At 49.3% G+C, this 26,835-nt stretch overlaps 1 protein-coding gene across 1 annotated transcript in view; it reads left to right on the forward strand.

Moving 5' to 3' along the window:
• LOC142905354 (3'-5' RNA helicase YTHDC2-like) overlaps positions 1–26,558 on the forward strand; it is a 181,610-nt gene extending 155,052 nt beyond the window's left edge. Inside the window, exons 13-24 of the mRNA XM_076062953.1 lie at positions 309–405; positions 1,490–1,577; positions 4,489–4,569; positions 5,685–5,767; positions 6,595–6,700; positions 8,719–8,838; positions 9,679–9,951; positions 11,877–12,003; positions 18,015–18,223; positions 18,723–19,098; positions 20,778–20,899; positions 24,241–26,558. Of these exons, the coding sequence (XP_075919068.1) occupies positions 309–405; positions 1,490–1,577; positions 4,489–4,569; positions 5,685–5,767; positions 6,595–6,700; positions 8,719–8,838; positions 9,679–9,951; positions 11,877–12,003; positions 18,015–18,223; positions 18,723–19,098; positions 20,778–20,899; positions 24,241–24,642 (2,084 nt within the window). The 3' untranslated portion in view covers positions 24,643–26,558. The remainder of the gene's footprint in view (positions 1–308; positions 406–1,489; positions 1,578–4,488; positions 4,570–5,684; positions 5,768–6,594; positions 6,701–8,718; positions 8,839–9,678; positions 9,952–11,876; positions 12,004–18,014; positions 18,224–18,722; positions 19,099–20,777; positions 20,900–24,240) is intronic.
• Positions 26,559–26,835: the final 277 nt, after the last annotated feature.

A 26,835-nucleotide genomic window follows, 5' to 3' on the forward strand; every position in this document is an offset into this window, starting at 1 on the left:
TCTGCTGTATAGCTGGAGAAAGGAAGTGCTGTGGTTCCCCAGGCAGCGGCGGATCCAAGCCAGCACTTGGATCAATTCATGTTCACGTGTTATGAAGAAGAGCTGTTGCCTGAAACGTCGCCTATTTCATGTTTGATGGCCACGTACTGAATAGACTTTTCAAGAGTAATCACGCCTTCAAATGACAGACAGACAGAGAGAACTTGTGCATTGACTCTTTCAACCTCAGCTGATAGAGCTTTAAACAAATACCGTTGAGCTCTTTGCTGATGTTTGTTGTTGGTGCTGCTGGTGCTGCTGTTGTTCAGGAGCTGTGCTGATTTTTCTGCCGGGCTACGATGAGATCATCGCGCTGCGGGACCTCATTCTCTGGGACGACAAAAGATTTGCGTGGCAGAGCCACAAGTGAGTACGCTTTACCCACCTTCCCGACTCTGATGGGTGGCCTGCCGCTGCGGACGTGCGTGCGTACGCGTCTGGGAGGAGGTACGGGCTCGTGTCCTACATACAGCTCGGCGGCGTTTTTTGGCCCTGTTAGCCGCCCGCCTGCACGCATGGCCATTGGCGCTCGTACCGTGCGTACGAGGGGCCCTTGACGACGGCGATCGTCATCGTCGTCGTTTTCTGACTGTGAGCGCCTTGTGAAGGTTGCCACCTCGCACGCGGAAACATTTCTCTCAACTCTCTCGGCGACCGCGAGACCCTTCTTCCGTTCAGCTCCGTCCGTGATATTTTACCGAAGAACTCTGCTCGAGAACGCTCCTAGTTGCGTCCCATTGGTCAGATTGCTCGTGGACATTTTTTTTTTATCATCGAGGCAAAGAACGGGGCCCGTCGCGTCTCACTGCGACGCGCGTAGTACACACCGTCAACGTCAACTAAACCGGTTGTGAAAAGCAAGAGGGTAGAAAGATGGGGAGCAGTCCCGCTGCCCCAAACCAGACTGGTCCCCACTGAAAGGGGTAAATTGTTCACTTGATTCGCTGCCTTGACCCGGCTTCTTGCATTTGCAAATTGCGCGTATTACGAAATAAGACGGAGCGGGTAGGAGGGTGCGACGTTCACCTCCCTGGCCTCGTGAATGCAGGAGGTCGTGGGTTCGATGCCGACCTTGTGACCCCTGCTGCGTATTTGGAGTCTGCGTGTGTCTCTCTCTTCCGCGTGGTCGCGTGGAATTTTCTCCGGGGTCCTCCGGTTTTTCCCTCCGCGTTTAAAATCACCGTCACGCGTTCGGAGCATTTGGCCGCAGCGTGTTCCCGCGCGATAAGCCACTTTGCCGAGCTGCCCTTTGCTTTTAAGTAAGAGCTGCATAAGCTCAGTGGGCCTTGCCTGGTGAAATAAAAAAAATAGTTTAGTTTAGACGTCGCCCAGCAGCTCACCGCTCGTTTGCAGAGGTTCACGTTTTGGGAATCCAGCGGCCCGCCCCGCTTGAGCCGCTACTCGTCGGCCGCCGGTCGGCGCTAAAGAGCTCTGTCGCTTGTTGTGGCAGGTACCACGTGTTCACCCTCCACTCCAACATGCAGACGTGTGACCAGAGGAGAGTTCTCAGGAGCGTGCCGCCGGGAACCCGCAAAATTGTGCGTATTTTATAATGTTGTCTCCTCTTCTAGCCTTGGTCGCTCCCATGTTGGTCCACCGGGGTGGGAGCAGGACGGCGGTAACGCGCGTGCCTCACAGCGAGAAGAGCCTGGGTTCGACTCCCGACTCAACCCCCGGTCGTGCATTGGGTTTCCTCCGGGTTGTCGGAGGCTTTTCTCCCGTAGCAAAAACAACAAAAAAACTTGCACACCAAACTCTTTGGTTCTATTCGGTAAAGCCACGTTAAAAAAAACAACAACAAAAAATAATAAAAAATTCACGACGTTTCGGCCCACAACACAAGTGGCCTTCATCAGGTGAAGGGAGCAGACTGTCTAGAGGTCAGCGGTGTCCTCTAGACAGTCTGCTCCCTTCACCTGATGAGGGCCACTTGTGTTGTGGCCCGAAACGTCGTGAATTTTTATTTTAATTTTTTGTTGTTGTTTTTTAACGCGACTTTACCGAATAGAACCAAAGAGTATGGATCCTTGCAGTCACGAAAGCTTTAAATCTAGAATCGATAACCTGCACACCGTGTTACCGGTATTGGGCAAACATCCAAACACTTGTTGTCAGCGGTGTCCTCTAGAGAGTCTGCTCCCTTCACCTGATGAGGGCCACTTGTGTTGTCAGCGGTGTCCTCTAGACAGTCTGCTCCCTTCACCTGATGAGGGCCACTTGTGTTGTACACCGGTGTCCTCTAGACAGTCTGCTCCCTTCACCTGATGAGGGCCACTTGTGTTGTCAGCGGTGTCCTCTAGACAGTCTGCTCCCTTCACCTGATGAGGGCCACTTGTGTTGTCAGCGGTGACCTCTAGAGAGTCTGCTCCCTTCACCTGATGAGGGCCACTTGTGTTGTCAGCGGTGTCCTCTAGACAGTCTGCTCCCTTCACCTGATGAGGGCCACTTGTGTTGTCAGCGGTGTCCTCTAGACAGTCTGCTCCCTTCACCTGATGAGGGCCACTTGTGTTGTCAGCGGTGACCTCTAGAGAGTCTGCTCCCTTCACCTGATGAGGGCCACTTGTGTTGTCAGCGGTGTCCTCTAGACAGTCTGCTCCCTTCACCTGATGAGGGCCACTTGTGTTGTCAGCGGTGTCCTCTAGACAGTCTGCTCCCTTCACCTGATGAGGGCCACTTGTGTTGTGGCCCGAAACGTCGTGAAATTTTCTTTTAATTTTTTGTTGTTTTTTTTAACGTGACTTTTACCGAATAGAACCAAAGAGTGTGGATCCTTGCAGTCCACGAAAGCTTCGAATCTAGAATCGATAACCTGCACACTGTGTTACCGGTATTGGGCAAACATCCAAACGCTTGCAACAAAAATTAACCTTGCGAACGATTCAATTGGAATTGCGCACAGCGGCGGCGGCGACATCGCGCCCCTACTGCAGAAACGCTCACGAACGACAGTGGAGAAAGCCAGCGAGGCCTTTCCAGGGTAAAGCAGCGTAAATAATAATAATAACACATTGAGCTCGAATGTTCAAAGTCTGTTCAAAGTTTGTTGAACTGATTTGTTTTATTTGCGTGCGTGCAGTTGGGGTAGATTCATTAACTCACAGACTGCTTAATTTTGGAATGAAGAACGCGAAGCAACATCGCCGCTTAACTTGTATATACAAATTTCCGTTTTTCGGTACGCCCCAGCGTACACCTTGAGCCACAAGTGGACAGCTGCCACCGGGGGGGGGGTCCCTTGGCTACATCTCAGCAGGACTTTGGAACGATTGAGATGAAATGCGATGTCGGCCGCTGTGAGTTGCTGAGGCTTCTAAGCAATGCCCTGTACGTGCAAATCCATGAAGTCTTCGTCAGAATAACCGAGTCACCTGACTCCTGACTTCTTAAGCAGGTGTTAGACCGCATCCATTATTTTTCGTCTCCCCTCCTCTTTTCCGAACATAGATGGACTCGTCCATCTGAAGAAACTTGTCAAATCGCTCTCCGTGGTGCTAACGTTAAAAAATACGCCACTTTTTTCAAATTTTCTTGTTGTGGTTTTCACACCTGATGATGATTGCTTGTGTTGCAGTCGAAACGTCGTGAGAATTTTATCGTTTTATATTTTTATTATTCAATTGTTTCCCTTCTACATTACTTTACCGAAAGAACCAAGAATATGAATCCCTGCAGTCACGGAAGCTTTAAATCAAAATGTAGGTGTCATAGATGTTGAACTTCTTTCGCGCCATACGTAGCCAACCGCACTAATTGGACAACATGCGTTTGTAAAAAAAAAAACGAGAATTAAATTTAGATTTAAAACAACAGATACTGTGTATAACAACAGTTTGGTTAAAATGATAGTTTTTCATTACGGGCGGTCCTCGACCTACAAACATCCGCACTTAGGAACACCCCACATTGACGAATATCCGCACTTACGAACACCCGCACTTACGAACCGCATTCCGTGAAACATAAATGTTTCTAACATCGACTTCGAAACGTGAACTCGTGCTTGCAAACTGAACCACGGGACCATTTTGTTCGGCGGTGCGGCGATCCTGTCTAGATTTAGAAGATTGTTTTCACGGTGATGAACGTGTGCGTGTGTGTGCGTGTGTGTGTGTGTGCGTGTGTGTGTGTGTGTGTTTGTGCGTGTGCGTGTGTATGTGTGTGTGTATGTGTGTGTGTGTGTATGTGTGTGTATGTATGTGTGTGTGTGTGCGTGTGTGTGTGTATGTGTGTATGTGTGTGTATGTGTGTATGTGCGTGTGTGTGTGTGTATGTGTGTGTGTATGTGTGTGTATGTGTGTGTGTGTGTATGTGTATGTGTGTATGTGTATGTGTGTGTATGTGTGTGTATGTGTGTGTGTGTGTATGTGTGTGTGCGTGCGGGCTGGAGGCGGTCACAGCTCGCTCTGTCCCTTTTCATTTTCTGTTTTAACCCCCAAACCCCGTCGCAAGATCCTGTCGACGAATATAGCGGAGGGCGGCATCGCGTTGAACGACGTGGTGTTCGTGATCGACTCGGGGAAAGTGAAGGAGGTGCTGACACACGCGTGCAGAGAGCGCGTGCACGCACACACACGCGCACACACGCGCGCATCAGCGACGGAACGCTCTTCCACGAGATATCAGGGATCCCTGAATCTGTGTACATTTTTTTAGATGCCCCTCAAGACCTATTTATACGCTTCCGCTTATTACATTTTTTGTTCATTTAGCTAATTATTTTAAAAAATGTATTTATAATATTCTGTTCATGCTGAGTGTCTGCTGCTGCTGCTGCTGCATCTTGTACAGCAGCAGCCTCAACATTTTTGGCACCAGGGACCGGTTTCGTGGAAGACAATTTTTTTTCACTTGGGGGGCGGTCACGCTGCCGTGCGCCGGCTAGCCCATTCGCCGCTAGCAGCAAGAGGTTCACGGTTCGAATCCGGCAGGCGCCACCCTGGCTATCGCCGCGAATGTTTTAACGATCCGATACGTTTCCACTGCGCGTGCGTCTGCTTCGGTGGAATGTTAAAGACCCCGTGACGTCATTCGAGATGAGTAGGCCATTGTGTACCGGCTTCACCGGCCATTTTTTTAATATCACCCCCCCCCCTCCTCCTCCCCCCAGCCAGTGCAGATTATTACTCAATTGGGTTCATAATAAGGTTTTTTGGATTTAAATTTCGATTTAAAGCTTTCGTGACTGCAATGATTCATCTTCTTTGGTTCTTTCGGTAAAGTCACCACCACGTAGAATGAGAATAAAATAATAAATTGATAAAATAAAATAACACAATAATAATATTCTAACACGACGTTTCGGCCACAACACAAGCGGCCTTCATCAGGTGAAGGGGACGAGACTGTCTGGTAGGAAGTCTGATTTTTTCCGATATAACAAGGAAATAATATTGGTCGCGAAAGCCCACGTGTTAAACTACTCAAATTGGGGTAGCAATATCGTCCCACCCCCCCCACCCCCCCCCCCTATTGCGAATACTTAGCAGGACCCTCCTGAGACAAAGAGTTTTATGAAACTGGGTGGCGATTCCCCCCCGGGTGAACAAGCAAAATAATAAATGATGGCTATAATTTTCGGAGAGATAAGCGGGGGTGGTAATGTTTGGCCGCTGGTTGGGTGACCGTGCGTCCGTCCTGCCCTGCAGAAATCGTACGACGCGCTCGCCTCGGCCACCATGCTCAAGACGGTCTGGATTTCCCAGGCCAGCAGCCTCCAGAGGAGCGGCAGGTATGGGTTTTCACGGGCGTGCATCAACACTGTTGGCACCTCCGATTAGCGAGAGAATGTCAACTATACACACGTACATAAATGCATCGTCTCTCGACGTCATCTCATCTGGTACAAGGTGACTCGTCACCGAGTGGGCTGTCGGTAGCTCCCAACACGACCGTTTGCATAGTTCCCCGGCTGTAAGCGCGTCGGGGCAAAAGAGATGATGGGAGTGTGAATTCTGTAGCGAAAAAGTGCAAGGGGAGAAGCAAAGTGGGTGAGCGTTGTTAGTGAGGTGAGTGGGTGAGTGAGTGAGTGAATGCGTCGTAGTGTCGGGGTTTAGCACTACGCTGCGCTACGAACCCGGCCACCCTGGTTCGATTCCCGCTCGCGGTCAACCGCGGCGACGGTCATCTAAACCGTTCCTGCGCCGGGCGTGGCGTCGGCCACCCGCCTCCCCCTGAGCCGCAATGCCGGGCCCTTCGTAGGTGCCCCGCTAGCGGCGCTTGTTCCCGCGGTCTGTTAAAGGCCGTACGGGGGGGGGGGGGCAGGATGTTTACATTTCTGTCACGAGGACACGACACGCCACGAACCGAGCGACCTGGGGTTTTTCGTCGCCGTGCTTTGCGACTCAGTTGGGGAATCTTCGTGTTGGCGTGACCTGCTGCGCTCGCGAGCGGTGGGACACGGCGGCGTCGACAGAGACGGAGGCACCGGTCCCGTGGGACGCGTCCACGGCGCGATTTGTGGAAGAAACGACAACGAGTGCCTGGGATATAAACACACACGCGGGGGGAATTCTCTCTCTCTCTCTCGTCTTCTTTGCGTTTTTTGTGTCGGGGCAGGGCTGGGAGGTGTCGCCCCGGCATCTGCTTCCACCTGTTCAGCAAGGTGCGCTTCCGGAACATGCCGGAGTTCCAGGCCCCCGAGCTGCTTCGAGAGCCGCTGCAGGTACGGACGACGCGGGCCAACGGGCAGCCAGAAGGCGCGCGAGGGTAAGAGCGCGTTCCAGACGGCGCGGCGAGTCGCAGACCACCAACAAATACTCGCCCGGCGCAACTGATGAATACGAAGCGCTCGCAGCGCTCACAGCGAACACCCCCGGGGAGGGGGGGTGAGGGGGGCGCCGTCGCGTGCCGTCGAGGGCCTTCAGGCTGACGTTGGCCCCCGTTCTGAAGAGATTTTTCGACGATCCTCACGAAGCCACGGCCGGTGGACACCGTCAGCGGTGTGACGCTCTGGCTCACTGTGCCTCTCTTCAGTATCCCAGGGATAGACGTTCATCATCGTCAATATTCATCATCGTCAATATTTATTATCATCATCGCCATCTTCATCATCGCCAATATTTATCATCATCGCCATCTTCATCATCGCCAATATTTATCATCGCCATCTTCATCATCGCCAATATTTATCATCGCCATCTTCATCATCGCCAATATTTATCATCATCGCCAAAATTTATCATCATCGCCAATATTTATCATCATCGCCATCTTCATCATCGCCAATATTTATTATCATCATCGCCATCTTCATCATCGCCAATATTTATCATCATCACCATCTTCATAATCGCCAATATTTATCATCATCGCCATCTTCATCATCGCCAATATTTATAATCATCGCCATCTTCATCATCGCCAAAATTTATCATCATCGCCAACTTCATCGTCGCCAACTTCATCATCGTCATCAGCAGCATCATAGCCCCTGACCAAGAGTGCCCCGGAATGCGCCACGTCTTGTGACGCGTGTGACGTGAGTGTAGGAAACGGCTTGCGTTGTGTACGGTGGGTGATGATCCATCATGAATGGTTCAGGTCGACACGTGAGCACAACAGCGACGCGTTGTCGTACAACCCCTCCAGCCAGCAAGGTTTTGTCACGTCAACAAAACGCGCCAATCAGTTTACTACTTCGGCACCACCGGCAGTGTTGGAGAGTGAATCCGCAACAATTACGATTTCAGCAGTACAACGTTTTGCCGGCAATTACGTCCCCGCATCATCGGGCAATTTTGCCGGAATAGATTTTTCCAGAATATAAAACATTCTCCTGCGGAGGGAGCTGGTAGGAACCTGTTGCGTTGCTCGGTCAATAGCCAGGGTCAACGGCGGCTCCGTAGTGTAGACCGCAAATATGTAGTGTTGTAAAGACGAGTAAACTTCTCAGGAGGCACACTCTGTTTATTGTAACTGTTCCTTACACAATCCTTAACACACACAGAGGGATATTCTGTCCCCTCACCCGATACCCTAGGGAGGTACAGCCTCCTAGCTTGGCGGGACTCGCACGTCTACCGCTAACCTCCTAGCTTGGCGGGACTTGCACGTCTACCGCTAACCTCCTTGATACCTAAGGAGGTACAGCCTCCGGACTTGGCGGGACTCACACGTCTACCGCTATCCTAGCCTAGAGTCCTCCGGCTTGGACCTAGGGGAGGCTATCTGACCCACCGCTGGCCCCGGTGGGTCCTGACCGCCGGGTATGGCGAGCCTTAGCCCTCAAAAGGGCTGGAAGGCTGGTCCAGGGTCCTGGCCTCTTGTTGCTGTGACAGCTCTCTCGCTGGTTCAGCTGTTCCACTGCTGGATTGTTTTTTTTCGCTTGCTGTGTTGCGATCGAAACATCGTGATGTTTTACCAAAAGAACCAAACACTGTGGATTCCTGCAGTCACGAAAGCCTCAAATCGAGAATCATTAATTCGTTTATTCATTTGAGATTTTTTTTCTTGGTAATCGGGTTTTCATTTTCTTGGTAGTGGCTGTAATAAGCGATTCGGTCCTCATAAATAACTAATGTGTAGCGTCATAGGATACTGTTGTTGTTGTTATTATTATTACAACGCTTTTAAAGAATAGAAAAAGAGGATCAACGGGAGGGGGGGTGCCATCACGGTGATATTTATTTTGTGGGGGGGGGATCACCTGCACCACCTCTGCCGCTGCCACTGCTGCTGCAGGAGCTGTGCCTGCACACCAGGTTGCTGGCGCCGGCCTGCATGCCGGTCGCCGAGTTCCTGGCCAAGGCTCCGGATCCCCCGCCCAATCTCATCGTCCGCAACGCCCTGCAGATCCTCAAGGTGCGGTGCGGTGGTGTGCGTGCGTGTGCGTGCGCGTGTGTGCGCGTGTGTGTGTGTGTATGTGTGTGTGTGTGTGCGTGTGTGTTTGTGTCTGTGTGTGTGTGTCTGTGTGTCTGTGTGTGTGCGTGTGTGCGTGCGTGTGTGTGCGTGTGCGTGTGTGTGCGTGTGTGTGTGTGTGTGCGTGTGTGTTTGTGTGTGTGTGTGTGTTTGTGTCTGTGTGTGTGTGTCTGTGTGTCTGTGTGTGTGCGTGTGTGCGTGCGTGTGTGTGCGTGCGTGTGTGTGTGTGTGTGCGTGGAAATTCACGCGGCCTGACCCAAAAACCAATTGAGTCGCAACAATATACGTACGACGGAGAAAAACAAAAACCCCGGGTCGCTGGGTTCGTAACGCAAAGCGAGCTCACGGCACAGAGACAAATATCCCCCACGTAGCCTTGTCAGACGTTTCGGGGGCAAGGTGCCGGTAGCGAGCGTGCACGAAGGCCGGCGCCGCACGCACCGGGGGTGGGTGGGTTGCCAGCACCGCAGCCGGCCATCATCTCTGTCTCCCCGAGTGGTAATGTTTACACACACCGCACCTGGTGGTACTCATTAAAGGCAGGCCATTTTAGGATCGGTTCAGATAATCGTCGGCGGCGTTGGCCTCGAGCGGGAATCAAAACTCGACGATGACCGCCGTTCGCCGCCGAGCGGCGGCGACATCACCGCGGCGCTCGCGCCGGGCCCGCGTGCTCTCTAAGGCCGCGTGAAGCGTCACGGGGGCCAGACCCCCAAAGCGCCGTGGCTGACGACGACGCGAAGGCATCAACCCAGGAACGCGCGAGCGTGTTCGTGCTCGCAGGCGATCGACGCGATGGACGACCGGGAGGACCTGACGGAGCTGGGTCATCGCCTGCTGGACCTGCCCGCGGAGCCTCACCTGAGCAAGATGGTGCTGCACGGCGTCGTGCTCAAGTGCCTCGACCCGGTGCTCACCATCGCCTGCTCGCTCGCCTGCCGCGACCCCTTCGCGCCGCCCGGCCAGCCGGCGCACAGACGCGCCGCCGCCTTCTCGCGCAAGAATCTCGCCGCCTTCACGTTCAGCGATCACATGGCCCTGCTCCGGGCATTCCAGGTGGGGTGACTGACGCAGGTTGCAGTTGTCGCGTGGGCGGGAGGGAGGGAGGGAGGGGTATGTTTGGCAGGTCGGTCGGTCTGTGAGACTGGTAGTAACAACAATAATAGTGATTTGCATTTCATCGAGCGCCACTCCGTCACACTGTGGCATTTCGGAGAGCACTTTCCACGTGATAAGCGACATCCATAATAAAGGTTTTTTGTTGTCGGTTATATCGCAGTAAATATAAATGTTGTGTCGTTAAATCGCCACCACCCGACGCAGCCAATTAGTGAGGTTTGTCACATCAACAGAATGAGTTTCGTCTTCAGCACACCGGTGTGTTGGGAGAGTAAACCCACCACATTTAAAATTCAAGCACAAACAAACCTTACTTATTGGCCGTGTCGGGCGGTGGCGGGTTTAACGACACATTTATATTTGCGTGATCTAACCCAAAAAAAATATACATTTTTCTGGATATAATTTGTCGTCGAAGCCCACTGCGTTTTTTGGTTTGGGCCATGTTTGTTTGTTGTAGTACGGAGTTCGACTGATGGCCTTAATCTAAGTTGTCTTGTGGTTGTTGTTGTTGTTGTTTGACTTGCATCCCACTGGGATTTTTGCACACAGCGTTGGTGGTTTACAGTGCTTTTTCTGGAATATTTTGCTGTTTTTTTCCTGGATTTTCTGTTTTGCACAAAGTCACACAGAGTCACGTAGTCACTTTAAGATGTTTTCTTGTTCGCGTTTTTTTTGCTTTGTTGCCGTTGCACCACGATTCAAGAGCCGAATGGCTCACAGGGCTCCCCTGCCTGCACCAAATAAATGAAACTGAAACCGATAGGCGACACGCATCATCACACCTCACCCTGGACGCGCTACGAAGGGGCACCCCCTGTGTGGCACCACGAGGTGGCTTAGCACCTGGGCCTGCACGCGGGCATTCGTCCGTCTACAGCGGGCATCGATTTTTTTGCTCCTGAAAGTGCGATCCAAGTGGCGGTGTAATATTTTGAAAATGGCACATTTTGGAGCGTGACGCATTTAAGGATCTGTAACGTCCACTCTAAGGCATTTCTATTTAAAGCTTTCGTGACTGCAAGGATTCATCTTCTTTGGTTATTTCGGTAAAGTCACCACGTAGAATGAGAATAAAATAATAAATTGATAAAATAAAATAACAATAAAATTATCACGACGTTTCGGCCACTTGTGTTATGGCCGAAACGTCGTGAGAATATTATTGTGTTATACTGGTAAGAACGAAGTTGTAAACTGAGTGTACCAGCCTGCAATAGATTAATGTGTCCGTCCGTCCGTCCGTTCGTCCCTCCCCTTTCAATACTTTAACGAAGTGAAATCTCGTGCTGTTGGGTGTAAAATCAGCAATAGACAGCGCAGAGACTTGTCCTACCAGCCCACCCTGCAGGGACCTGTTATTTTTTTATCAATGTATTGTTTTATTCTCATTCTACGTGACTTTACCGAAAGAACCAAAGAAGAACACTCTAAGGCAGTCAATTTTTTTTATTATTTTATCAAGCGAGGGCCACCGAGCTACGTGGCTCTTTTTCAGAAGCGACCTGGCCGACAGACGATAGCCCAATGAAGTGGCTTATCGCGTGGAAATTTAACGCAGCCAAATACTTCTGAAACGCACGTTTCTGAATGCGGAGAGGGAAAAAAAACGGAGAAACATCCACGTGACCACGGGGAGAATATGCAAACTCCACGTGTGCAGCGGGCGTCGGGGGTCAGGATAAAACTCACGACATCCCGTATACCAGGCGAGGTAGTTAACATCCCGCAACCAAAAAAACCAGGGCCGGCCCGCCAGATTCGAACCGTGAACCTCTGCTGCATCTCCTGCCGGGCCACGTCACCGCCGCCTCTTTGAAAAGTTTATTTCCATTGCGCTGTCTGCGTCTCCGTCCTGCCAGGCGTGGCAGAAGGCGTGCGCCGGAGGCTCGGAGCGCTCCTTCTGCGAGCGAAGCTTCCTGAGCCGGGGCACCATGGAGATGATCGTCGGCATGAGGACGCGGCTGTTGGGTCATCTGCGCGCGTCCGGTAGGGCGAGCGGCCGGGTCGGCCGGGAAAGTTTCAGCGGGCGCCCAGCCGGCGGCCGCTGTAATCCTGGGGTACCAGGTTTCGGCTTCCCGTCTGCGATGAAACTGGGCTACTAATGACTAGCGTAGAGACCCATAGACTCACATAGAGACCCATAGACTCACATTGAGACCCATAGACTCACATAGAGACCCATAGACTCACATAGAGACACATAGACTCACAGTGACCCATAGACTCACATAGAGACTCAAATACTCACATAGAGACCCATAGACTCACATAGAGACCCATAGTCTCACATAGGGACCCATAGACTCACACAGAGACACATAGACTCACATAAAGACCCATAGACTCACATAGAGACTCAAATACTCACATAGAGACCCATAGACTCACATAGAGACCGATAGACTCACATAGAGACCCATAGACTCACATAGAGACCCATAGACTCACATAGAGACCCATAGACTCACATAGAGACCCATAGACTCACATAGAGACCCATAGACTCACATAGAGACCCATAGACTCACATGGAGACACATAGACTCACATAGAGACCCATAGTCTCACATAGAGATCCATAGACTCACATAGAGACTCAAATACTCGCATAGAGACCCATAGTCTCACATAGAGACCCATAGACTCACAAAGAGACCCATAGACTCACATAGAGACCCATAGACTCACATAGAGACCCATAGACTCACATAGACTCACATAGGTACCCATAAACTCACACAGGGACCCATAGACTCACATAGAGACCCATAAACTCACACAGGGACCCATAGACTCACATAGAGACCCATAGACTCACACAGGGACCCATAGACTCACATAGAGACCCATAGACTGACATAGGGACCCATAGACTCACATAGAGACCCATAGACTCACATAGAGACCCATAGACTCACATAGAGACCCATAGACTCACATAGAGACACATAGACTCACATAGTGACCCATAGACTCACATAGAGACTCAAATACTCACATAGAGACCCATAGACTCACATAGAGAACCATAGACTCACATAGGGACCCATAGACTCACATAAAGACCCATAGACTCACATAGAGACTCAAATGCTCACATAGAGACCCATAGACTCACATGGGGACCCATAGACTCACATAGGGACCCATAGATTCACATAGAGACCCATAGACTCAGATAGAGACCCATAGACTCACATAGAGACCCATAGACTCACATAAAGACCCATAGACTCACATAGAGACTCAAATACTCACATAGAGACCCATAGACTCACATAGAGACCCATAGACTCACATAGAGACCCATAGACTCAGATAGAGACCCATTTACTCACATAGAGACCCATAGACTCACATAGAGACACATAGACTCACATAGAGACCCATAGACTCAGATAGAGACCCATAGACTCACATAGAGACCCATAGACTCACATAAAGACCCATAGACTCACATAGAGACTCAAATACTCACATAGAGACCCATAGACTCACATAGAGACCCATAGACTCACATAGAGACCCATAGACTCAGATAGAGACCCATAGACTCACATAGAGACCCATAGACTCACATAGAGACACATAGACTCACATAGTGACCCATAGACTCACACAGAGACCCACAGACTCACACAGAGACCAATAGACTCACATAGAGACCCATAAATGTACGGAGACTCTGCAGACATTATATTGAGATCCATAGTGTCACAGGGACTGAGTTGTAACAATGCCGGGTGCTCAAGTGTAAGGTAGCTGAAGGTCTCATCCCAGCTACTCATGACTCGCATCGAGACCCATAGATTTACAGAGACCCATAGACATTACAAAGAGATCCCTAGCCTCACAGACACTGAGTTATGATTAAACCGGCTTCTTAAGTGTAGCAAGTTTACGGTCTCGGCCAGGTCACCAAATGACCGCACACAAAAGAAATCCTATTAAATTTGCTTCTGCACATAATTTTGCTAAGATTCCAGCTCTGATAATTTAACATTTTTCAGTTTGACCGTCATGCAACTAATATTAGTCTCATACAACAGAGCGACGTGTCAACTGGAGGTCACTTGAACGGGAGCTCTGTAGTAGCTCTACGATATCCGCCTCCGTTGGTCGCTCTCCATCACGGATGGTTGAGAGACCTCTGAAAGGATGACGCATCTCACGTCACGATGCTTTTGGCACGATGGGAATGATATTGAGGATTGATTTAAGGGGAAAAAAACCTCGGAATATATTTGTGGTCTGTCTCTTCTTATTGTTGAGAATTCTGCACTAACTCTCCCGGCAGGTTGGCAGCCACACACTACAGTGTCAACACTTGTGCATCACAGCAAACAGGGTCTGGGTTCGATTTCTGATTTTGGCGACTTTCTGTGTGCAGTTTATATGTTTGTACAGTTTCCTCTGGTTTCTCTGATTTCATCCCATAGTAAGCACTGGCGGAGCCAGTGGGGGGGGGGGGGGGGGGGGGTGGCACGTGCCCAGCCAATGATCCGATCGAAATCCCTTAATTTCGATCGGATCATTGGGGTTTATTGGTAATAAATCGGCATTTTGCAACACCCATATTATTACTACGTGCCAGGGACTCTATGAGATGATAGGACAATAGTCTGAGTCCACAATTGGCAATAAGTAACGGCAAAGCGGTTATAAGCGACTCACAGAATTGTGCGCGGTTGCGTATATGCAGGACACGACTTCGCTGAAGGCATCAACACCTTCAGCGAGCGCGATGCTGATCACAAAACGGGGTTCAAATTCACCCCTCGATCACCGCACACGCGTCGAATAAAGAGCAAGGGACAATTTTTAATTGCTGGAGGGGTTGCCCCCACCTTCCTGAAGAGCCTGGCTCTGCCATTGATAGTATGTAAATAAATATTAGCATAAAATGTAACTGGTATTGGTCAAACATCCCAATGCTGTAAAACAATTATCTATAAATTACTCAATTGGGATCACACACACGGAGCGGCAACATCATCGCACCTCTACCACAAAAACTATGCAGGACCCTTCTGTGCCATGGTGGGAAAATGTTAACGACCTCGCTTGGTACACAGGAGGTCGTGGGTTCGATCCCGACCCTGACGCCTGCTGCTGTATATTTGGAGTTTGCGTGTCTCTCTCTCCGTGGTCACGTGGATTTTTCTCCGGGTCCTCCCTCCACCTTGAGAATCAATGTCACACGTGTCAGAATTTGTTTTCCCATTTTTTCTGGCAACAACAACAGGTGTTAAGATCATTGGTGAAGCCATGTTTCTCGCGAAAGTGCGGAGTTGGCCTGATAACTTTAATCTAAATTGTCTTATGGTTGATCATTGTTTTTTTACCCTTTTATCTGGCAACAAAACTGACACCTTTTTATGACAAGGAGTCATGTTTGCGTTGACCACAATACCTGCAGTCAAAATGCAAACAAAAAACACACTCTGATAATATATGCATTAAATTTCGATTTAAAGCTTTCGTGACTGCAATGATTCATCTTCTTTGGTTCTTTCGGTAAAGTCACGTAGAATGAGAATAAAATAATAAATTGATAAAATAAAATAACACAATAATATTCTCACGACGTTTCGGCCACAACACAAGCGGCCTTCATCAGGTGAACGGACGAGACTGTCTGGTAGGACAGCGCTGGAGTGAAAGAGCCACGTTCAGATCACGACCTTTAAGCTGTGTGAGAGGAAACAAAGCGTCTTGACAAAGGAATTAGCATATAATTTAGCATTGAAAAGGCTGAGTGATTAGCTTGTGACTGGTCACAGAAATAGCTATGTTAAAAGTTAAATCATACACATCCGCAGAGGCACCCCTTGACAAAGGAATTAGCATAGAATTTAGCATTGAAATAGCTAAGTTAAAGCATACACATCCGCAGAGGCACCCCTTGACAAAGGAATTAGCATAGAATTTAGCATTGAAATAGCTGAGTGATTAGCTTGTAACTGGTCACAGAAATAGCTACGTTAAAGTCAGAGCATACACATTCACCGAGGCACTTAGTACAAATCAAACAGGAGAATTTAGCATTGAAATAACTAGGCGAATTTAGCATTGAAATAACTGAGTGATTAGCTAGTGACTGGTCACAGAAATGACTATGTTGAAGTCAAGGCCTACACATCTGAGCTATTCACAGTACTATATAGTGAACCAATAAAAAACTAAAATATAAATTACCTTAATGTTATCAATAAACTCTATATTCTCCAATCAGCTAAGCTACCAACAATAAGTCGTTATATATCACAATGCCATATGGCGAAAAAATGGGTGGATTCTTACCCTCAACTTTAGCAACACGGATAGCTACCGGCCCCGTTCAGACGGACGAGTTCATCCATGGTCGGAACAGAGGAGGGGGAGAGAGACACATCTGAGCTATTCACAGTACTATATAGTGAACCAATAAAAAACTAAAATATAAATTACCTTAATGTTATCAATAAACTCTATATTCTCCAATCAGCTAAGCTACCAACAATAAGTCGTTATATATCACAATGCTATATGGCGAAAAAATGGGTGGATTCCTACCCTCAACTTTAGCAACACGGATAGCTACCGGCCCCGTTCAGACGGACGAGTTCATCCATGGTCGGAACAGAGGAGGGGGAGAGAGACAGCTGCGAGGCGCTATTATACTCCATGTTGTAAACCATACCATTAACCGTGGTGTGAGAGGTATTAAGAGTCAATGCTGGCGAAAGAGCTGCGGTCTGAAGGTCATCGTAAAATACAATTAATTAAGAACAGAAATGATTTAAAACATCTTTCCAATGGTTACTAAGCCAGAATCCATCTTCTCGGTTGAAATTGTCTCTGTGCTTGTATATGTGAATGGCCTCATGAACGAATCTCTCATGGTAGCCGGTTGGTTTGCAAAGAACCTCCGTCTTGGAGAAGTCAATGTCATGTGAGCCCACTGAATTATAACAGTGATCTGCCACGGCAGAGGAGTTCGTCCTACCGTGTTTCAAGTCTGCTTTATGTTCGCGGATGCGGTCCGAGATATGTCGTTTGGTTTCTCCAATGTAGCTACTACCACAGAGGCACTTTAGTTTGTAAACGCCCGGGTACTGTATGTCTGGAACAGCATCTTTTACAGATGGAACTAAATCACGGATTTTATGTACTGTGTTGAATCGGACCTGGATCTTGTGTTTATTCAGGATTTTGGAGATCTTTTTAGTGACCCCTGCAATGTAGGGTTAGGTGATGGTTTTGAGTGGCTCCACAAGAGGATCCTTCTTCATGACTGGAGTAATGGCTTTGCGGATTGTGTAGTCGGAGTAACCAATTAGCCCTGAGAGCCTGGTGTACGTGCTTGAGTTCACTGGTAATGTGTTCCTGGTCGGATATGCATTGGGCTCTATGGTACAGAGTCTTGATGAGAGAATTCTTCTGTGTGGATGGTGGTGGGAATCCGGTTTCTAGTAAGCATCTGTATGGGTAGCTTTCCTGTAGACAGAGTGGCTCATTGAACCATCATGTCTCCTTTTAATTAAGACATCCAAAAAAGGTCGCTTGCCATCTTTTTCGACCTCCATGGTAAATCTGATGGCTGGGTGTATGGAATTGATGTGGTCGAAGAATATATGCATTGTCCTAGAAACCGATTGGTCCACACCAATGTTTGCATTCTGACCACAAGCATTGTGGTTAATGCAGTGACATGATTAAAAAAAACCTCTTCTCATATTTTGGTACTGCCAAACGATGTCCCATGAAATGGCACACGTTTAGAGTATTTTTGCTACTGCTTTAAATCTCCGCGTGATGATAAGCCACTGTTGCGCTATCATTTGTGTCCAGGTTGCCTCTGAAAAATAGCTACGTGGTTCAGTGGGGCCTCAACTGGTAAAATGTAAATTATTTTACAGTTACGTTTTAAAACACGGTTATCTTTCCTGTGTAAACCAGCGTCACTGACAGTCACACCACTAACAACAACAACAATAATAATAATCGCGCGCCAGGTTTCGTGCGGCCGAGAGGCGTGGGCGACATCCGCGACCTCAACACGAACTCGGAGAAGTGGCCGGCGGTGAAGGCGGCGCTGGTGGCGGGGCTCTACCCCAACGTGATCCACGTGGATCGCACCACTCAAACGCTCACCACGAGGCTGGAGCGTAAGGTGCACCTCCACCCTTCCTCCTGCGTGCTCGACCAGTGCGTCTTCAATAAGGTACCACCGTGCGTGCACGTGTCCGTATGTGCGCGTGTGTGTGCGTGTGCGTGCGTGCGTGTGTCTGTGATGATTGCTTGTGTTGCAGTCGAAACGTCGTGAGAATTTTATTGTTTTACATTTTTATTATTTTATCGTTTCCCTTCTACGCGGTGGTGATTTTACCAAAAGAACCAAGAATATGAATCGCCGCAGTCGCGAAAGCTTTAAATCAAAATGAAACTGAAACAGTCGCCGTAAGCGGGGGTATCATCATTCAGTCAAATGGCACGCAAAGTTGACGAGAGCCAATTGGAAGCATCGTTTGAAGTTGTTGCAAGGGATGCTGCTTCACAAAGGTCAACAGGCGGATGAGACGGTATTGGAGTAACCGATGAGACGTCGCCGTTCGCGAACACACGACGTCTTGAACATCGGCCGTCTCTGCTTTCCCACCCCCCATGCCCGCTCTCACCTCCCCGTGTCTCCCTTATCGTGCGCGGTCCTCCCCCCCTCGCAGCAGGAGGGCGTTCCACAGGGGGTGGCGGCGCTTCCCACCGACTGGCTCGTGTTCGGCGAGATGACGCGAGTGCACCGCCTGCCAATCGCTCGCTGCGTCACGGCCGTGAGCCCCGTGGCGGTGGCTCTGTTCGCCGGGGCCCCCCCTCGCCTCGCCGCCTCCGCCCTCCGGGGACCGTCACCGACGCACGGCGCGAACGCCGCGGCCGGTGCCGCCGGCGACGGCGACGGCGACGACGCCGACGACGCGGCCGGCGCTTCTGCGGCCGCCGCCGCCGCCGCTACCAACGATGCCGGCCGCCAAATGCCACCACCATCGATAGACACCGCCACCGATCGCCACTGCCAACAACAGCCACCGCCGCTCCACCTTCACCGTAAACACTTTGCACCGCCAGACTAAGGCAGATATACCCCGTATAGCCTCAAGATACCTTTGGGGCAAGTGTTGTTAGCAAGTGGCGATGAAGGCCGCCAGGGTGGGTGGCCAGCGCCACGTGAGGCCACCTTTCTGTCCCCAGTGGTGATGTTTGCACACTGCGCCTGGTGCTCCTTTGAGGCTGAGTCGACCTAGGGTCGACATAGGGGAGGCCCAGGAGCGGTTCAGATAATCGTCACCGGTGGCCGTGAGCCAGAATCGAACTCGGGTCGCCGGGTTTTGCAGTGCAGCCTGCTGACCGCTACACTGCCGCTCCTCGTTAATACCACCTAAGACAAACATCTCCTGTGTTCTACAGAAACTTTTTAATAGTAGGGTTTTTCCCCTTTTTTTCTGGCAAAAAAACTGAAACCTTTTTACAAGGATGCATGTTACTGCATTAACCGCAATACCTGCAGTCGAAATGCAAACAAAAAAACTACTATGATAATATGATGCATTGTCCTTGAAACTGATTGGTCCACACCAAGGGACGGCTTTCTTTTGAGCCTCGACCCAATTGGTGCTCGACCAGATGACGCCACAAGGCGTTCAGCTCAAAGACAATGCACTATCAAATTAATGAGGGCTCGGGGTGAGCATCTACATCATTAGACCTCCTTTGTCAGTACCAAAATATTATAATAGGGTTTTTACCCTGTTTTCTGGCAGCAAAACTGAAACCTTTTTTGCCAGAAAAAAGGGGAAAAACCCTATTATTACATTTTGGTACTGGCAAAGGAGGTATAGTGATGTAGAAACTTTTTAATCAACATTTTTTTTTTACGTTACTTTACCGAAAGAACCAAGAATATGAATCTCTGCGAGTCACGAAAGTTTCAAGTCAAAAATTCTAAGAGAAACTGTTGTGGAGAGTGCTCTCAGCGATCGTCGATTGTGGTTGACGTGGCTCAAGATAGGGGAGGTGTGGGCCACCACCGCACCCCAAGGATGTTTGCACGCGGGACAAGGCGCTCATTTCAGGCTGAGTCGACCCAACGGGAGTCCGGGGGATTGGTTCAGAATATTCATCACCGATGTTTAGCAGCCAAATGCTCGACACAAATCTTTGTGACAGGGCTAACCTGTTTGATGTTGCTACAGACGAGGGTCAAGTTGTTTTGAAATGTTACCAGCCAGAAAGAACCCCCTCGTGACTTTACCGAAAGAACCAAGAATATGAATCCCTGCAGTCACGAAAGCTTTAAATCAAAATTTATTTGGCTGCTGTAAATGTCCACATGTCAAGCCACTGTTGAGCTATCATTTGTGGCCAGGTTGCATCTGAAAAAGAGCTACACAGCTCAGTGGGACCTTAATACCGGCTAAAATAAAAGTAGTGTATAGGTATGTTGAACTTATTTCGCACTGTACCTAGCGTAGCCAACCGTGCTTAATCGGAGGTGCGGAGGAACGACAATAAACTAAAACACAAAAAGCAGTTCGAAAGAAATGAGTTTTAAATTTATAGTGTTTACATCGATGATGCCGATGAATTTGGCTCGTGTGCAGGTCACGGCTCGGTGTTTATGAGCCGGTGGTCTCGGGCCGGTGGTCACGGCTCAGTGGTCACGGGCCAGTGGTCACGGCTGCTACGGTGACCGCGTCTTGCGTGAACTTGTGCGTGTGCGTGTGCAGTGGAGGGGATTCCCCCCGATAGCGGCGACAACGAGATTGAGGAGGAGGGGGAGGAGGAGGAGGAGGTGAACACGGCCGTTCTGCATCTAGACGAGTGGATCAACTTCAAGTTGGACCCCGAGGTGAGTGACGCCGCCACCTGCCACCATTGTCGTCGTCGTCGTCATCAGCCATGGTCGTATCCACTGCTGGATGGTGAATGTGTAGAGTTGGCTTTTGTCACTGCTGGATGAAAGCCTCCCCATGCCGCCACCGCCGCCGCCACCACCACCTCTCTCAATCGTGCAGTGCAACAAGAACAACAACAACCCGTTCCGCAGCTGGACGCAAACTCTCATCGCTCCGTCTGCGCGGTGGACGTGCTCTCGGACACGTCCGCGTCCCTTGGCTCCCGCTCCGTTATCATTCCTGACCGTTCATCTTCGCTTCTTAACCGTGGTAACGCTCCTGCCCCAAGCCCTCCCTCTGCTTTCTGAACAGTTTAGTATGATGTCATGAACCTCACAATAATGGTTTTTGTTTGGGGTAAGATTGTGTTCAATATCAATGCGCCGTTAACCCACCACCACCACCCGACAGCCAATTTTAGTGAGGTTTGTCACGTCGAACAATACGTGCAAATTAGGTACGACTTCATCCCACCGGTGTGTCGGAGAGTGAATCCACAACATTCACAATTTGACTACTGTGACGACATTTTGCCAGAAAGTGGCCCAAAGGTGTAACTGATTGGCACGTTTACGTGACACGTGACACATCTTCCTAATTGGCCTCGTCGGGTGGTGCTGGGTTAACGACACATTTATATTTACGCGATCTAACCCATAAAAAAACCTTTCATCTATAATATTGGTCGCGAAAGCACGATTACTACTACTGCTGCTGCTGCGTGTGAAACTGTCATTAACCTTTTGATTTAAAGCTTTCGTGACTGCAGTAATTCATATTCTTAGCTCTTTCGGTAAAGTCACGTTGAAGGGAAACAATCAAATATATATAAAACAATAAAAATTCTCACGACGTTTCGACCATAACACAAACGGTCGTCATCAGGTGTGTTGGTCTGCATTAATTTATTTGTTTTGAAACGGTGTATTTATTTATAAAAACACGTCAGCCCCACGCGCAGCGATTCGGCAGTTTATTTAGAAGGACTAGTCCATCTATGTTCAAGGGGGGTACCTCAGTGTTTAGTCCTTGATGAACCAAGTCTTCAATGATTGCGATTACCTGACACCATCGCAATCATTGAAGACTTGGTTCATCAAGGACTAAACACTGAGGTACCCCCCCTGAACATAGATGGACTAGTCCTTCTAAATAAACTGCCAAATCGCCGCACGTGGCGCTGACGTGTTTTTATAAATAAATACACCGTGTTAAAATAAATAAATTAATGCAAACCGACACACCTGATGACGACCGTTTGTGTTATGGTCGAAACGTAGTGAGAATTTTTATTGTCTTATATATATTTTATTATTTTATTGTTTCCCTTCAACGTGGTGACTTTACCGAAAGAGCTAAGAATATGTCATTAGCCCGTGCGTGTTTTCTCGTGCACGTGTGCGTCGCTCTGTCTCACGGTGCAAATTCCCAGCACGAGTGAGGCTGTGAACACGCAAAATACCCGACAAGAAGCCAACAGTCGGATGAGGCTGTCGCGTTGTTCTTAAGAGCCGACTGCGTGGAGCGCTTCGCCGAGATGGCTGAGATCCTGGGTTTCACGACCCGATTTTTTTGACCGCCTGCGATTACACCGCGGTGCGCACAGCTGTGGCGACTTGATGGTTTCGGCCCCGGCTACCGATGGCCGTACAAACACACCCCATCACATTTACCCTGGTGCGCGTTTTGTTTGTATGTAATTTCATCCCGGCTTAATTACAACCGACCTCTGTTGCTAGTCTGTGGGTCTCCGTGTGAAGGTGCGTGTGTCTCTGTGGGGCCCAACGGTTACGAGATGTTAACTACGTCGCCTGGTATGAAGGGAGCGCGTGGGTTCAATCCCGACCCTGACGCCTGCTCTATGTTTGCAGTTTGCGTGTTTCCCCCCTTGGTCGTGTGGATTTTTCCCTGGGATCTCCGGTTTTTCCCTCCGCGTTTAGAATGAGCACGCATGCCGAGTATTTGGCCGCTATTAGTGTCCACGTGATAAGCCGCTTTGTTGAGATATTATTTGTGGCCAGGTTCTGAAAAATATCTCTCTAGCTCAGTGGGCCTTACCCGGTGAAATAGAAAGTTTAGTTTTAGTTTGCAGAAGAGTGGACGAGGCTTTCCTGGGGAAACAAGGATCTACGTATCACTACAAATGTAAATTTTTATTTAAAGCTTTCGTCACTGCAGGGATTCATATTCTTGGTTCTTTCAGTAAAGTCACCATGTAGAAGGCAACCAATAAAATAATAAAAATATAAAACAAAATTCTCACGACGTTTCGACTGCAACACAAGCAATCATCATCAGGTGTGAAAACCACAGCAAGAAAATACAAAAAAATTATTGCTGTGGTTTTCACACATGATGATGATTGCTTCTGTTGCAGTTGAAACGTCGTGAGAATTTTATTGCTTCATTTTTTTATTATTTTATTGTTTCCCTTCTATGTGACTTTACCGAAAGAACCAAGAATATAATACAAATGTACTTATAGTAATTTACTTGTTTATCCAGGAGCTGTAGGACTCTTTTTCGGGAGGGTCCTGTAATTGAGTTTTTATTTTAAGATATTTTTTTTGCCAATCGGTGATGAGTCGTGTTTATTATTCACGTGTGAGAGGAAACGGGAGCACCCGAAGAAAACCCACGCCTTGCGCGAGGGGGCAACGCTTTATCCCCGCACAGATGGAAACAGATGGAGATCAGTCCACTTTCCCTCGACTCTTGCGGCCAGGGAGTTTTAGAACATTGGCGCCGCAATCAACTTCTTTCTTTAAAACTGCTTTTTGTTTTGAGTTTTTTCCCTTTCCTTCACCCTTCACCTCCAATTAGCAAGGTTGGCTACGTACAGTGCGAAAGAAGTTCAACATACACACATACGGGGACTCCTCTGCTTACGAATGTTCGACTTACGAACAAACCCGGTTCGTATGTCCAGTTGCCTATTCGGACCGAGAGTCGCGAGCTCAACTGCTGTGCAATAGACGGCGGTGGTGGCTTCTGCATCTGTAGAACGCGAAGAGCCCAGTGGCACCCACATCTGACGGGAGGTTACACAACTTTTAAAGCCATTCCCGGTGCTCAGCGCACAGTGCCGTACAACGCCGTTAGGAATCAACAGGGGTACAGTTGGCACTTACGGACAAATCGACTTACGAACAGACCCCCGGAACCTATAACTCGTCCCCTAAGTAGAGGAGTCGCCGCCCACAACCCTCGCCGCCGCCGCCGCCGCCGCCTCCAAAACGCCGGGCGATCGATCCTCGTTCACGCCCTCCGCTCCGCTCCCCTCCCCCCCCGCCAGGCGGCGAACCTGCTGCTGCTGCGGCAGAAGTGGCGCGCGCTGTTCGCGCGCCGCATGCGGGAGCCGTCGCGCGCCCCGTCGCAGGCGGACGAGGCGACGGTGAGCGCTGTCGTCGCGGCGCTGGCCCGCGAGGACGAGGCCCTCGGCCTGCGGCGGCCCGCCGGCATCGGCCAGCGGCCGACGATGCCGATCGCTCCCGCGGCGAGGTTTTCGCCCCCGGCGGCGGCCGCGGCGGCCGCGGCGGCGGCTTCGTGGATGGCCGATCGTTGCCGGATGAGTGGCGGTGGTGGTGGTGGTGGTGGTGGTGGAGCCGGTGGTGGTGGAGCCGGTGGTGGTGGTGGTGGTGGAGGTGGGGCCGAGACAAACCGAGGAGTTGCTTGTGACCAAGATGTGAGGCCATGATCGTTTTCACGTTATTTATCGGGCAGGGAGGTCGGTGGCAGTTGTGTAGATAGCAACGATCTGTGGGTCTCTGTGTGAATGTAGAGGTCTGTAGGTCTCTAGGTGAGTGTAAATAGACCTCTATATACATCATTGGCTTAGATCGTCAATTCGCTATACTTGCAACGTGGATGTGAGAGGTCGTGTCACGTCCGTGGCTTGACAGGAGAAATAAAAACACGATTACATATCACTCTGAAACCAGTTCAACACGTAGTCAGTAGGCGTCCGCAACCATTATTATCCGTAATGATGATTTTAAGGTTAAATCGCATCAATATAAATGTGCCGTTAAATCCGCCACACCCGACACAGCCAATTAGTAGGGTTATTCATGTAAACAAAGCGTGCCAATTCGTTACTGGTACTGCACGCCGGTGGTGTGTTGGAGAGTAAACCCACTACAACATTTACAATCCGTTACTGGTACTGCACTCCGGTGGTGTGTTGGAGAGTAAACCCACTACAACATTTACAATTCGTTACTGGTACATCACACCGGTGGTGTGTTGGAGAGTAAACCCACTACAACATTTACAATTCGTTATTGGTACTGCACACCGGTGGTGTGTTGGAGAGTAAACCCACTACAACATTTACAATTCGTTACTGGTACATCACACCGGTGGTGTGTTGGAGAGTAAACCCACTACAACATTTACAATTCGTTACTAGTACATCACACCACGGGTGGTGTGTTGGAGAGTAAACCCACTACAACATTTACAATTAGTTACTGGTACTGCACTTCGGTGGTGTGTTGGAGAGTAAACCCACTACAACATTTACAATTCGTTACTGGTACTGCACGCCGGTGGTGTGTTGGAGAGTAAACCCACTACAACATTTACAATTCGTTACTGGTACTGCACTCCGGTGGTGTGTTGGAGAGTAAACCCACTACAACATTTACAATTCGTTACTAGTACTGCACTATGGTGGTGTGTTGGAGAGTAAACCCACTACAACATTTACAATTCGTTACTGGTACTGCACACCGGTGGTGTGTTGGAGAGTAAACCCACTACAACATTTACAATTAGTTACTGGTACTGCACGCCGGTGGTGTGTTGGAGAGTAAACCCACTACAACATTTACAATTCGTTACTGGTACATCACACCGGTGGTGTGTTGGAGAGTAAACCCACTACAACATTTACAATTCGTTACTAGTACATCACACCACGGGTGGTGTGTTGGAGAGTAAACCCACTACAACATTTACAATTAGTTACTGGTACTGCACTTCGGTGGTGTGTTGGAGAGTAAACCCACTACAACATTTACAATTCGTTACTGGTACTGCACGCCGGTGGTGTGTTGGAGAGTAAACCCACTACAACATTTACAATTCGTTACTGGTACTGCACTCCGGTGGTGTGTTGGAGAGTAAACCCACTACAACATTTACAATTCGTTACTAGTACTGCACTATGGTGGTGTGTTGGAGAGTAAACCCACTACAACATTTACAATTCGTTACTGGTACATCACACCGGTGGTGGTGTGCAGTTCGGGGCTTTGTGTGCGTGTGTGTAAGTTTGTCCATGCGCGGAGATGAGCCGCGTCAGCTCCTCGCACTTCAAACCCTCTCTTGAGTCCTCTGCCCAGCGGTGGGAAATCACGGCCGCCTTACATCTTGTCGGATCCATCAACTTTCTTCCTCCCTGCCTGGTGCCTTCCGATTCTTCATGCAGCAGACTTCACTCAGTGCCTCTTTCCCCAGCATCCCCCAAACCCTTCGAGAATTTTGAAAAACTTTGAAATTTTATTTCGAACTGTTTGTCGTGTTTAGTTTGCTTGTCCTTTCCCCGCACTTACGATTTGCGTGGTTTGGCTGCGAACGGTTGCGAAATAAATTTTGATTTAAAGCTTTCGTGACTGCAGGGATACATATTCTTGGTTCTTTCGGTAAAGTCACCACCACGTAGAAGGGAAACAATAAAATAATACAAATATAAAACAATACAATTAAATCACGACGTTTCGACTGCAACACAAGCATGATGATGATTGATGATGATTGATGATGATTGCTTGTGTTGCGGTGCGAAAGAAGCTCAGCGTGCACACAGCTTCCTTTCGTCCAGCTGTCACCTCTGAGAATGTGCCCAATGCACGTGCGTAGCCCTTCCTGGATCGTCGGCGTCACA

This window comes from Petromyzon marinus, unplaced genomic scaffold (genome assembly GCF_048934315.1).
Source record: "Petromyzon marinus isolate PM22_M1 ecotype Great Lakes invasive population unplaced genomic scaffold, UKy_Petmar_22M1.pri1.0 PM_G_Scaffold_82, whole genome shotgun sequence".
Lineage (NCBI taxonomy): Eukaryota > Metazoa > Chordata > Hyperoartia > Petromyzontiformes > Petromyzontidae > Petromyzon > Petromyzon marinus.